This window comes from Stegodyphus dumicola, chromosome 3 (assembly GCF_044657685.1).
Source record: "Stegodyphus dumicola isolate Sdum_Otavi_A_Nest chromosome 3, ASM4465768v1".
Taxonomy (NCBI): Eukaryota; Metazoa; Arthropoda; class Arachnida; order Araneae; family Eresidae; genus Stegodyphus; species Stegodyphus dumicola.
Window position 1 is genome coordinate 127,379,367 of NC_140770.1, and position 13,487 is coordinate 127,392,853.

Consider the following 13,487-nt stretch of genomic DNA (forward strand, 5'->3'; position numbering starts at 1 on the left):
TTATTTGAAAGTACGTGGAATTAAATCCACAGCCCCGTAGTCAAGTTGTTTTTCTCGCTTTTTCTACACGTACAGTTTTAGAATGTTCTGGAAATATTAAAAGTGAACTGGATTGGCTGACGACATTTCTTGGAAGCTCCGCCTTTCCACAGGCTATAAAATGACTCGCAAAAGGAATATCGGGGCTTTTTCTTAAATGTCACGATGCAGTAAACTTCATACAAAAAGTTATTAGTAATTCTTTTATTTACTCCGGATATCTGATTTTTGTAACTGCTATTTTCTCCTGAATAATAAATAATAGATCCTGTTTTTTAAACTTATCGTTTGATTATTTAAACTACGACTACATTTATGATTCTTCAGCATTCTATTTATTCCGGGCAAAAGCTGATACATCATACACACACACACACACACACACATATATATATATATATATATATTAAAAATATTAAAGCAAACTTCAAAATTTAATTCACTGAAACCTTTTTTATTTTTTATTTCATTTGGAAACTTCATCGCTCTGTCCTAAAAATAGCGCTTAAGTCTAAACTGCGTCATTAAAATTAATCATGCGATCTTACGTAACCCTTAATGAGGATGCCTCTTGACCAATCACCGAATTGTAAACCAAAACTAAAAACTGAAAATTTTGACCCCTTCCCTTTTTTCTATGAGCTGATGCGTCACTTTTGCTTGTGCGTTGCTCTTGGCCAGACGCCTGTCTGCAATCATGTGTGTTTTGCTGCATTCTCTTCTATGATATTAAAGAACAAGAAGAAAGAAAGAATGTGCCTATTAAAGAACATTTACAATATCAAAATTGTAAATGTTCTTTAATAGGAACGAATAGAGTGCTAAATGAAATGTGGCCACAACATGAGAATTTAAATAAATAAAAGGAATTCAATCCGTCTCGACTGCTTCTTCAAAAAATGGATGGACGCTTCAAGCTATATATAATATATATATATATATATATATATATATATATATATATATGTAAGATAAATTATATGAATCAGAATTATGATATAACTCTAAACATTAATTCTTCCTCTCTATTCTAAAATCTTAACTTCTCTACATTGCGTCATTTCTAGATCATTCTATGGCCCGCGCAAATCTGATGACGTAATAATTAAGAACTGAAACTGCCTTTGTGAACCAAAACTTTTCTCTTCGCGTGCTTCCATCTTGCATAACTACGCACTTCAGCTTTTGCTCTCTGCTGCGCGAAGATGTAATTTCGCTGGCTTGCTTTCTATCTCAACAATATCAAAAATGTTAATCTTCTGTGGAAAGGCACGACTAGAGTGACAAGTGATTGTGGCCACAAATATCAGTTGCAAATAAAAATGGAATTAAAACTGCCTTGACTGCCATGTTCTTTAGATATTACGAAGTTAGCATTACTAGCATACTACGCAATCAAAATTCGTCTTCAATATAGATCTAATCACGCATCGACAGTGTTCCGTCTTTTCCTTTGCTTTTATTATGACATATATACATGGATGCTATCAAGGGAGGAAAAATCTTTAGTTGAATCAAGAAGTCTGTTCTCAGTATTAAAAATGATAATAGTAGTAATAATAATGATAAATTTTGTTGACCATGCCATGAGGTGAAAGTAAAATATTTAACTCAGTGATCACCAGCTGACCAATTTTTTTAAAAAATACCAGTAAGTCTCAACAGTGAAAAGCTGACAAACGTTATGACTTAAGAAAGTTAATTAAAATGAAACTATAAATTAAATTCGTTCCTTATATAACTAATTTTGTTTAGTATATAGACCTAAGCGTAAATGATTGGAGTTAGTTGGTAAAGAAGGTGTGTGATGTAAAGTAAATTTGTATACCGTCCCCTATCTGATTTCAGAGGAGGGATGGGGTGTAACTGGGAGTGGGGTGATAGAGCTCGTGCATGACTAAAAGCCACCGTATTGTGGATTTAAGGCCACGTGAAAACGAACGCACGCTACGAGCACAAATTACCATGATAGTCCAGTTAATTACAACGCAGAGAATCAAAATCTTGCTTGCCTAAACGCGTCTGCGGCTAGCTAGATGAATTTGTCTCGATTTTGTTGCATAATTTGTATTTTATTTTGTATTTATGAATTCCGTTTCATTTATTTATTTTATTCTTATATTTTTTATTACTATTTACTTCAAAATGTAGGCTTATTTTTAACAGTGTATACTTTTTAGCTCAAAGTTTTCATTTCATTTCATTTAGCAGCTCTGATTTTAAATACTGTTTACGCTTTCCTTATTCATGCATTTATTATTTATTTTTTGGTTGACTTTTACGGCTTTCTTTACAGTTTATTTCATTATCAGTTTTTTTATTTGGTTTTTATATTTTAACTTTAGAGCTTTTATTTTTAATTTTGGTAACTGTTAGCTTTATTTAGAGTTTAGTGACATCGTGTTTACATTATTTATTTTACTTTGATGCTGTTCATCCCCTTTTTCTCACTTTTTTTACGTAAATACTTTCATTAATTGGTATAAAAAGCAGTTATTTATAATATCATCTTCAGGAAACTGCTTTAGAAATAAGCAGTTTTAAAGATTCTATCATTATTACAGCAATGTGTTATATATCGGGGAAAGGAACTTTCTAGGAACTTAAAAATCAGAATAGCAGGCTCATTATATCTAAAGTAAAAGCGTACTTACTCAAATGGAAAAGAACCACAATAATATAAAATTCAAAATTGCTCACAAAAGCAGCTTTAGTTTAACATAGATTTTGATTACAACTCTATAGATTTCAAGGGATCAGACACACGTTCTCTTCTTCAGGAGCAAAAATATTAATTTTCATTCAAAATCAAACTAAATTGATTTGTCACTCGCTTTTCATTATACGTACTCACTTAAAGTTATAATTTATATTAATCAATTAAAAAAAACATGCAATTCCAGAAAAATGGGATTTAGTGTACCAGATATTTGAAATGTTTAAATAAATGCGATATTTAGCCAAAGCATGAAAGATTTCGAGTTTTGCAGCACATCGAATCTTTTCTCAACAGTGCTAGCTTGAAAGCATACATATTTTTATTAACAAAAGATTGTGTAAAAACAGTTGGGAAATCTATAATGCAAGGGTTCTCAACCTTTTGACTGACGCATACCATCTAAACAAAAATTGAGAAATTTTAGTACCACAACTGCATTTTACAATGATTATTTTTCAATTTCTCAATTATCTTGCCATTTGCACAACCCATTGGCTGTTTGTATTAAATATGTACACATAAAAAGTATTAGATTAAAAATTGGTTACCATTTTAATTATCAAAATTTAAGTTATAATACTTTAATTCTAAAATTTAATGTGAAGTTTGCACCTGCTCAAGAGAGATCATTTTCTATAGGTCTGGTCTCTTATTTCACTTAACTTTAACCGTAAATAAGGATCCACTTTTAATTTTATTCTGTATTTATTTTTCAAATATGACATGGAAGAAAACCCTTGTTCACACAAAAAGGCAATGAAAATTTGATAGCTTTATTTGAAATGCCTTTAAATTCTCTCTTTTTTTTTCGGGGGGGGGGTTCAGCCAAAAGTTAGCAAGTGTGTTATTAAATCTTCTGTTAAAGTTCAATCACAGGAAATTCTTATCAATTGTTCTTTTTTTTCCATGAGATCTTTTTGAATTTAATTGTTAAAAATATTTGTTTCTTTGCATACCACCTATTTGGCTTTTGTGTACCACCGGTTGAAAATCGCTGCTATAACGGACATTTATAGAGTGTTCTCAAAATACAATGCTACTAATTAAAGTTCCGTTTTACAGACATTAATTATTTTTTGGAAGCAGGAAAGATGAAAAATTAGCAACCACCTTCGCCGGGAATCGAACCACGGACCTCTGGAATACCGGCCCAGCGTGCAGAACTACTACACCACGAAGGCACGCTAGGAAAGCGGAAGAGATACCTTATACCGTAACCAAATTAAGTTAGGAGGAAATTTTTTCAAGCTTTTATCTTTTTAAATTAAATTAATTTCTGTTTTCAGAAAATGAACTGGTAGTTCCGATATCTTGTAAAGAAGAAACCTTAAAATTTAGCACATCTAAGTTATTATGTAAAAGAATACCTTTTAGGTAACTATTGGAAATTTTGAAATCAGGAAGCGCGAGAGATCAGCTAAACTTTCGTCGAGATTCAAACCACAGGTCTTCCACTTATTAGTTGGACATGCTAATTATTTACACAACAAGAGCATGCAAGGGAACGCAAAATAATTCCTTACATTCCTTCTTGCTTACATGCTTCCTTAACTGAAGAGAAGCACGAGACCTAGATTACCGCGATTAATACCGTGATAAATACCGTAATATCATATTATCGTGGTAGATACCATGATAGATCATATTTCCCTGTTTGAGCGCCATCATAGAGACTACTTTTTTTAGACAGAAAATGTGAGGAATCCAATATGTCATCGCCGGGATTAGCACCACGAATCTTCCACTAGCTAGATTCCACTAGCTAACGCTTACATCACAAGAAAACACCCGAGGGAATGCGATAATTCTTTACAAGAATACATGCATGGAATACTTTAAATGTTCTTTCGTTTGTTCAGGATTAGGCTAAGGCACTGCAACCTTTTTATTCCACTCGAATGAAAGAGACGGAAGGTGCACTGTAAATGTAAAATAGAGCGTACGTTACATTTTATCTGGTATTGGTAATATATTACTCGGCGTAATTTACCGATTAAACATAACTGTGTTTATGTGTACAACAACGACGTGATGCTTAGTCTTTTTGTACATCAATTCCACATTAGTATCACACGTTTCAAGTGTTCGTCATCATATACGGATTCAAGTAAACGTGACAGGTTTTGAAACACATTATCCTCTCACACTATAAGGTATTTTCTCCCTCCTTTTCTTATACCTTCGTGGCGTACTTGACGGGTATTTGAGAGATCCAGGGTTCGAGTCCCGGCAAAGGCACTGAACATTTTTCATGTCTCCTGCTTCAAAATAATGACTCTATAACACACAGAATCAATACTATATAGAGATATTTTTTCTTTGTTTCACTATACAGTATGATAAATCTACTTTTTCAAACAGCATTTTTTATTCCTTTGAGATATTTAAACTATCACGCCCACCAGCGGCCGAGCGGTAAAGTCGCTGAACACTGGTAGTTCGGTCCGAGGTTCGAATCCGGCGAACGGGCTGGCTGTATGGGGATTTTCGTGGTTTTCCCCATGTGTGACGTGTTATACGAGCCAGTTTCCCTTAGACAGTTCTCCACGAAGGCATCCCTCCCCTTAGACAGATAGCCCTAGTGTGCTTTGCCATAATTAAATAAACCAAAATAACCAAATTTAAACTATCACAGGAAAATAAATAAAAGGCAAAATGCAAGCCATAAAACATAACAATAAGTATCTACTTATTTTTAGCGATGAATGCTAAAATATATCCACTATCTTGAAATTTCAAACTCTGATATATCTGACTTATGCAAACTCAGACTCATTTCTGTAAGAAAGACATAGGAAACTTTGCATAACTAAAACAATCCTTTATAAGAGTTTGGGTGCAGAATATTTTTAATACTTAATATTTTTAAAACAGTATACGATACAAAATAATCATACTATATATGACAATTAATCAATATTAATCAATTTTCGTAAATTACAGTTATATAAGGCTAAAATCCATTTCACTTAATGTAAACACTAATCTAGTCTTACTAGACTGTATGTAGAATTCTCATCTCCTCTTTGATTTTTAATCTCAGGTCACTAATTACAACAGTGTACAAATACACTGACTACCAATAAGTATTTGGACACCTGTGATAGAAAACAAAAACTAACTTAATTCAAAATCAATAGTTGGTAGAGCCTCCACGAGAGGTAATTACAGTGTAGACCCTCCGGGAAATACTTTCCACATGTCTCTGTATGACAGCTAGTGGTATTTTCTTCCACTCGGCTTGGAGAAGACATAGAAGTTCCTTCACCTATTTTGCACGGGTAGTGCACCCCTGAATTCGGCGATGCAACTCGTCCCAGAGGTTCTCGATAGTGTTCAGGTCTGTACTCTGGGCAGGCCAGTCCATTCGATGAACTCCATTGGCACCATACCAAGCCTTGGTTAACCCCGAAACATGACAACTGGCATTGTTGTCCTGAAAGTAACAGGGGTCCAACCCGTAAAACTGCCACAACGTAGGAAGTACATTGTCATCCAAAATACTGCAGTAGGCATCGGAGTTGAGCTTACCATGAATGGGAAACCAAGGGTCCCAGCCCATACCAGGGGAAACACCCCCAGACCATAATTCCACCTCCGCCGAACTTGACTGTTGGCACAATGCATTCTGGCAGGAGACGTTCTCCAGGTAGACGCCAGACCCAGACCCTGCCATCCGAAGGGTAAAGGGTGAACTTTGATTCGTCACTCCAAAGAACCTGTTTCCACTGATCTACGGTCCAATTTCGATGTGCTTTGCACCACATTAACCGAGCAGCGCGGTTGGACTTTGTGATCAAAGGCTTATGGGCAGCAGCACGACCATGGAAACTAAGCAGATGTGCTTCCTTACGGATGGTATTCATTGAAACAATACTCCCGGATGCCTGTTGAAACTCCTTGCGGATGAGGGCCATCGGTTGGGTGCGGTTCTTCCGAATTTCTCTGGACAGCACTCGTCCGTCTCTATCTCCCAGTTTCGTTGTTCTGCCGAATCGGAGCACATTCCGACAATCACCGCTCACCTTATACTTCTTAATCACTTAGGCCACTGTCGATTTTGGGTACTTCAGATTGCTAGATATATCCCTTAAGGATCGGCCACATTTGTGATACCCGATAATTATACCTTTCTTGAAATCAGAGAGCTCCAAACTGCGAAGCATCTTGCATGCGACTAAAGCCGATGCTGTTTTCTACACGATATATACCGGCGGAGTCCGTGACGTACCTTAGGACCGCAGATATCGTCATTTGCATAGGTGTCCAAATACTTATTGGTAGTCAGTGTAATTAAAAGATTTATTTACATTAAAACTTGAAGTTATAGAAATTATAATATTAACCAAACTTAACTTCCAGTTCTAGCAAGTTTAACCTGAATTTACTTTCAACTTAATCCTGGTAACTGCCTTTATTATCCACAGATTTCTAACATAATTTAATCCAAGGCTATTTAATCAACTCATGGTATAGCAGTAGAAAGGCAGGAAGAGAAAAGTTTCATCAGAGCAGGCTTATGTTGCGTGAAATAAATGAAACAGTAGAAATGCAGGAAAGATTCAGCGTAAATAATATGGCAATTAAAATAAAGTTTCCATAGTCCTTCAATTCAAAAATATTAGTTACTTACCCACGCTTCCTATTTCACAATGATCTAGTGGTGACAGTTGTTGACAAATTTTAGTATCCGTAAAGGACAGTGTATCCTGTGTGCTTTCATCCTCGAATTCAATCGACTGAATATCTTCCCCTGCAAAAATAATAATGATGATGGTGATAATAATAAAGAATAATTAAACGCAAATAAATTTTAAGGCATCCAGTGTGAAGCTTGTATTCATTATCAATTTTAACCTGTAACCTTAACATCCTGTGATATTACCTTTCGAATATATATTGGTTTTGAAAAAAGAAATAGAATTATAAGCATCCGAATAAACTATGAAAAAAAGTTATTCAGACATTAAAAGGAAATTACGTTGCACATCTTTTTCCTGTGAACCAAATGAGCATTTAGTATTATACAAGGTCTGGCTAAAGCGTTTTAAGACTGATTGAAAATTAACTTTCTGAATAACATTTCTGTTTGCAACAAACGAAACTATATAGTAAAATAATCAGATGTGGACATCATATCACTTCTTTGTATGGCCTATCAAATTATACACATTTTTTGTTGAAATTCATTTAAATTTATTTCCTCGAATTTCATTAGAGATATCTTTCTAATTCAATGAATTCAGTTCTTACGTCGGGTCTAGGCAAAAATACATACAATCTCAAAACATCTCCATTAAAAATGGTAAAATACAGAAAAACATAAAACACCAAATACAGTTAAAAACAGTTTATTATTTTTTTTTACAATTAAAATTAGAGTTTCTACGTAAAAGCAAGCAATTCGGCCAGCGGGAAAGAACACAGATTTATTGGTGCACAGAACTGAAAGTTTACTTTTGGTCTCACTCGGCAAAAAGACACTGAAGTTGGTGCAAAAACTGACTTAATCCACTATTCTATTAAAGAGTTTCAAATGTAAGCAAATATGGCTGCTAAGATAGACTTAGCAACACGTAAATAAATTTTAAATTATTACTAATTCCACAACCATTGTATATAGATTAACTACATGAATAAAAACCTTAACCGGAATACAAGTAACGTAATTCAATCATTTTTAAAGCAAAAAAATGCGCAATTTACCAACATATAAGAATAAAAAAAAACTGAGCCGGGAACAGAGTGGCAATATAAATATATATACATATATAGATATATATGTATGTAAAAATATTTGAATATTTACAAGTTAAATTAATAAAAAAGCTATATGCTAAACAAATTAGGTAATTTTTAACACAGTAAAAAAAGAAATCAGTTGAACGAGGTAAAATAAAGATAGTAGCCTATATGCTAAACGAATAAAGTAGATTATAAAACAAGTAAAATAGTAATCAATTGATCAAGGTAAAATATAAAAAATATTAAAATTAAGAAATATATATACAGAGAATTGAAGCTCCAAAAGATTTTTTCGGAACAATTTATAATTATTTAAAAAATTTTTTTCGTCAAACAAGAGCTTCAATTGTCTGTTTCGGTGAAACGCGTAATGGCGTTAGCTTAATTCAACATTTTTACCTTGAAAAATCTTGGTTGGAAGTCCAATTGGGCTAATTTACCATTTTCCGCTTTGTAATTTTTATAATTTTTGCAATTTATGTTTTAATTATTATGTTTTAATTTTGTTTTAACTTGTTCCGTCGATCTGTTTTTTATATGTGTTAACTTTTCACATTTCACATCGATAAGATTAGTTTTTTTTGTGCATTCACATGTTTCCAACATTAATTTTAACAGTTTTATATTTATTTCGCGTGTAGGCTGTTTTTTCACCTTTACATGTTAATATTTTTTAAAAATTACTTCCATGTTAATATTTTAAAAAATACTGCGTTGCACTATTTCTTGGAGCCACAGCTCCTGGTAACTTTTTAGCAAGCTCACTACAATATTTCTTCCCCTTATTTCATATTTTTGCAGCATTTGGGGCAAAAAAATTTTAAGACCAAATAGGTCTTACTAGTTAGCTTTTCAATTTCTATTTCAATTCTATATATATATATATATATATATATATTTCTTAATTTTAATATTTTTTATATTTTACCTTGATCAATTGATTACTATTTTACTTGTTTTATAATCTACTTTTTTCGTTTAGCATATAGGCTAAACGAAAGCAAATCTTTATTTTACCTCGTTCAATTGATTTCTTTTTTTACTGTGTTAAAAATTACCTAATTTGTTTAGCATATAGCTTTTTCATTAATTTGTAAATATTCAAATATTTTTCTCCTCTTTCACACATTTCATAGCAACTAAATATGCTTATGTTGGAGTTTTCACGGAGCCACAGTTTTTGGTAACTTTTTATCGTGCGTACTAAAATTTATCTTCTTATATATATATATATATATATATATTCAGATTTGGGTAAGGGCGATTGCAACTAAAAAGAGATGTGCACATCTACATGTTATAACAGTCGCATATACAGAATTTCAAAGTTCTACGGCTACCCTTTTTTGAGTTATGCGAGATAAATACGTGCGTACATACACCCATCACAAAATACAGCGCTCCTGAATCCATTTTAAACACATTTTTCAATCCGCTTTGGAAAAAAGAGTTCTTTATACTATCTGTACGTACAGATGTCATGCAAAAACATCGTTTAAATGGATTCGAGAGTTGTCAAAAGGATCAAAACGTATTTGGAAACGAGATGTGCTATAAAATTTTTATTTAAAGATGGCAAAACTGCTTAGTTAAATTTATTGAATGACGCAGAAGGCTTACGGTGAAAAGTGTTTGTCGCGTTCTAGCGTATTTTTGTGGTTTGTTTCATTTTGAGATGGTAGACATGACTTAAAATGTGACGGAAGAACGGAATGTCCTAGCACAAGCCGAACCGGCCCTAACATGCAAGCTGTCTCTCCTGCGTTAAATCTAGATTGTTGTTCAACGATTAGAATGTTTGCAGGACATTTGAACATTGATAAAGAAATGTTTGTATAACCTTTGTTGCGTATTCAAGAAAAAGGAAACTGTATGCACGCTTTGTTCCGCATTCATTAGCAACAGAACAAAATGATGATCGAGTGGCGTTTTTTTAGGATCTTCTTGAAATGCAAAATCGCGATCCAGATTTTTAATCATTACAGATGATGAATCATGATGCTTTACTTACAGTCCAGAGACAGAATGCAGAGTGGGTTGGCCCAAACTCGTGAAAAACCAAAGAAGACAATGTTTTTTTCCACCAGGAATTCGTTCCTGAAGAAAAATCAGTTATTACTGTGTTTCAGAACAGTGTATTGAATCGGCTATTGAAACGCACTGCACATCTGCGTCCGGACTACTATACATACAAAAACTGTTTCTTGCTGCACGGTAATGCGCTGTCCCACAGTGTAACTGTTATTCTTGCGTTTTCGACCAAAAAAATTAACTGTACTACACGCAACCTATTCACCTGACTTATCACCACCAGATTACTTATTGGCGTTAGAGCAATGCAAGACGGTCAGTTCTGAATGGTACACGACCAATTGTTGGTCAGAAGTCATCGGAGAAATTCGAAAAAAGCGGAAGAGGTAAATCGTTCTTCATCATGATAATGCGAGTTCTCACACATCGGCTCAAACAAAGGAATTTTTGACAGGCCCGAATTGATTCGTCATCCATCGAACAGCACTGATTTGGTAATTAATGACTTTTTCATTCCCGCACATCAAAAATAAATAATTATGTAGTCAGCTACATGCGACGCCCGAACAAGTGGTTGATGCACTCAAAACGCATTTTTTTGGTGTTACCTCAATCGGAGTGCAAAAAGTGCTTCGAAAATTGTTTCAAACGCATGCAGAAGTGTATTGATCTTCATGGAGAATATTTTGAAAAAAAAAAAAAACAATAAAACTAATTTTGATCATAAACAGTTGTTTCTTTTTCATTATTAGGCCAGAAATATAAATATCAACCCTCATATTAATTTAGTTTAGGTCATGAAATAAGCCTATCCTCTACATTAAACTGCTTGGAAATGCAGGAAAACTGTTGATAAAAATTTGCTATTAGTTATAATATGCATCCGGCGTTATTTTAACTGCTGTCGGATTAACCATGGGCTTTGTTTTCTACTTCGGTTAATCGAAAATTGACAGCACTTAATTCTTGAAGTTATAGTTTGCAATTTGTTTTATAATTTTATTTAAAATTTTCAAGTCTTTCGGCAGTTTGTTGAGTAACTGCGTAACATTGAAGGACAAACTATATGGCGTAGAGTATTTTATTTCAGTTAATTTTAATAACTTTGTAGAGTCATTAGGATTTACTTTTTTAAGCAAGAGACGGAATAAATGTGCAGTCCCTTCGTCGGGACTCGAACCCTGGACCTCTCTAATATGTGTCGAGCATGCTTACAATTACACCACGAAAGCATGAGGAAAGGAGGTAGAAAACACTATACTCTCCCTTTTAAGAGGCAACTGGGGGTTAGGTGACCCAATCGCCGAATCCTTGTGGTGACGAATTATCGTTCACCACCTTTCAGTTCGGGAGCCATCGTAGAGTGATTAGGATATTTTATTTTTATTTTTATTTTTATTTTATTTTTTTGGAATCAGGAGACGAGAAAAATGTGCAGTGTCCTCCCTGAGACTCAAACCTTGAACCTCTCTAATACGCGTCGTGTATGTCAATGAGTCGTGTTACACCACGTAGGCATGTGGAAAGGAAAGAGAAAATACCTTATAACTTCTTGAAAATATCTGACTTTTTCCCCTTTCAATATTATTAAATTAAAAAATAATAACATGGAAATAAATTAAACGCAATTTTAATTTTACTTCACATAGAGAAAAGGAAGAAACACAATCTGCACAACTAGGCGCTCTAGTATCTACAGTCCGGGAAGTAGCAGTTAGAGAAATTTGCATAAAATATTCAAATTATTTAAAATTTAGCTTATGAAAAATTTGTAATTCATCCAGAATTACCTACAGTGATAAACAAAATAACCTCAAGTATAATTTACCTAAACTTCAGCTAATGCAAAACGCATAAGACTCAATTATAATTAAAACGAATGCGTTATAAGATGAAATAACATGCCGATATTTCAGAGGTCTAACTTAATGTCTGAATGATATATAGCTTGCCAGTATAGTCTTTGGTGCTTGAAATATTTTTATATCAAAAATGTAAATAAAAGGGTACGTAAACGCCTCGGAATTTTGTTGCAATTAAGATACTGATTAGAGAGTAGTGTCTAAAATCATTAATAACACTGTCAACTCGCTTTTGAACTTAAGGAGCAACAGATTTTCGCTAATTAAACCTTAGTTACGATGTGCATGTCAATCTTTCAATATAAATAGTTTTTACTGGTGACGTCATTACTTAATAAATTCTTTCTAAACTTTTTTACTCGCCGCCGTAAACGTGACAGATGATGTTCTAATACGGGACGGGTTAGTTGAGACTTATCAAGATAAAAATATTTTAAGATCTAATTAAACAAATGCTTTATTTACTTAGTTATTTATTTATTTTGAGGAAGGAACTAAAATGAAGAGTTGCTGATTTATAACGCCGTATTATAGTGGTGTAACCAAACTTTTCCTATATCATTTCGAGACACAAAAAAACTTCAACAATTAAAAAAAATAATAAAATAAAAAAATAAAAAAATAAAAAACATGGAGAACGAACGAAAGAAAGGAAAATCTGAAACGCTTCAGATTTTAAGGGTCGCTAGATAGAGATTGTTAAGGTTTTTCACGCCGTTCGCTGAGATCGAAGTCTTCTAGTCTGCTTTTGAACTCGCTCCTGCTGACTCATTTCTTTTTGTTTTTTTAGCTTTATTATCAAGCATAATTTTTTCACACTCACGAAATGTACAATTCAATAGAAAAGTTATAAAAATCTTTAAAAGCAGCCTAACAGCACCGCCACATAAAATTCGATTTAACAAAATATAACAAAAATTTAAAAACAGCATATTTTAAGAAATTTCGCTTGACTGAAGATAAAAATGTTTTATTCCGTACAGTGTTGTCACTGCTCTCTTTCAAATCGTTGAGTTTAATCAAAAATTCACTAAAATTTTAGAAAATATGAAATATAAAATTCGAAATGCAAAATTCGGTCTTCAAAGTGT

General features: G+C 33.4%; 1 protein-coding gene across 1 annotated transcript in view; it reads right to left on the reverse strand.

Moving 5' to 3' along the window:
* The window catches only part of LOC146998081 (zinc finger protein 423-like), a 126,918-nt gene that overhangs the window by 100,675 nt on the left and 12,756 nt on the right, over positions 1–13,487 (reverse strand). The window contains exon 2 of the mRNA XM_085812442.1: positions 7,392–7,511. Coding sequence (XP_085668568.1) covers positions 7,392–7,511 — 120 coding nt within the window. The remainder of the gene's footprint in view (positions 1–7,391; positions 7,512–13,487) is intronic.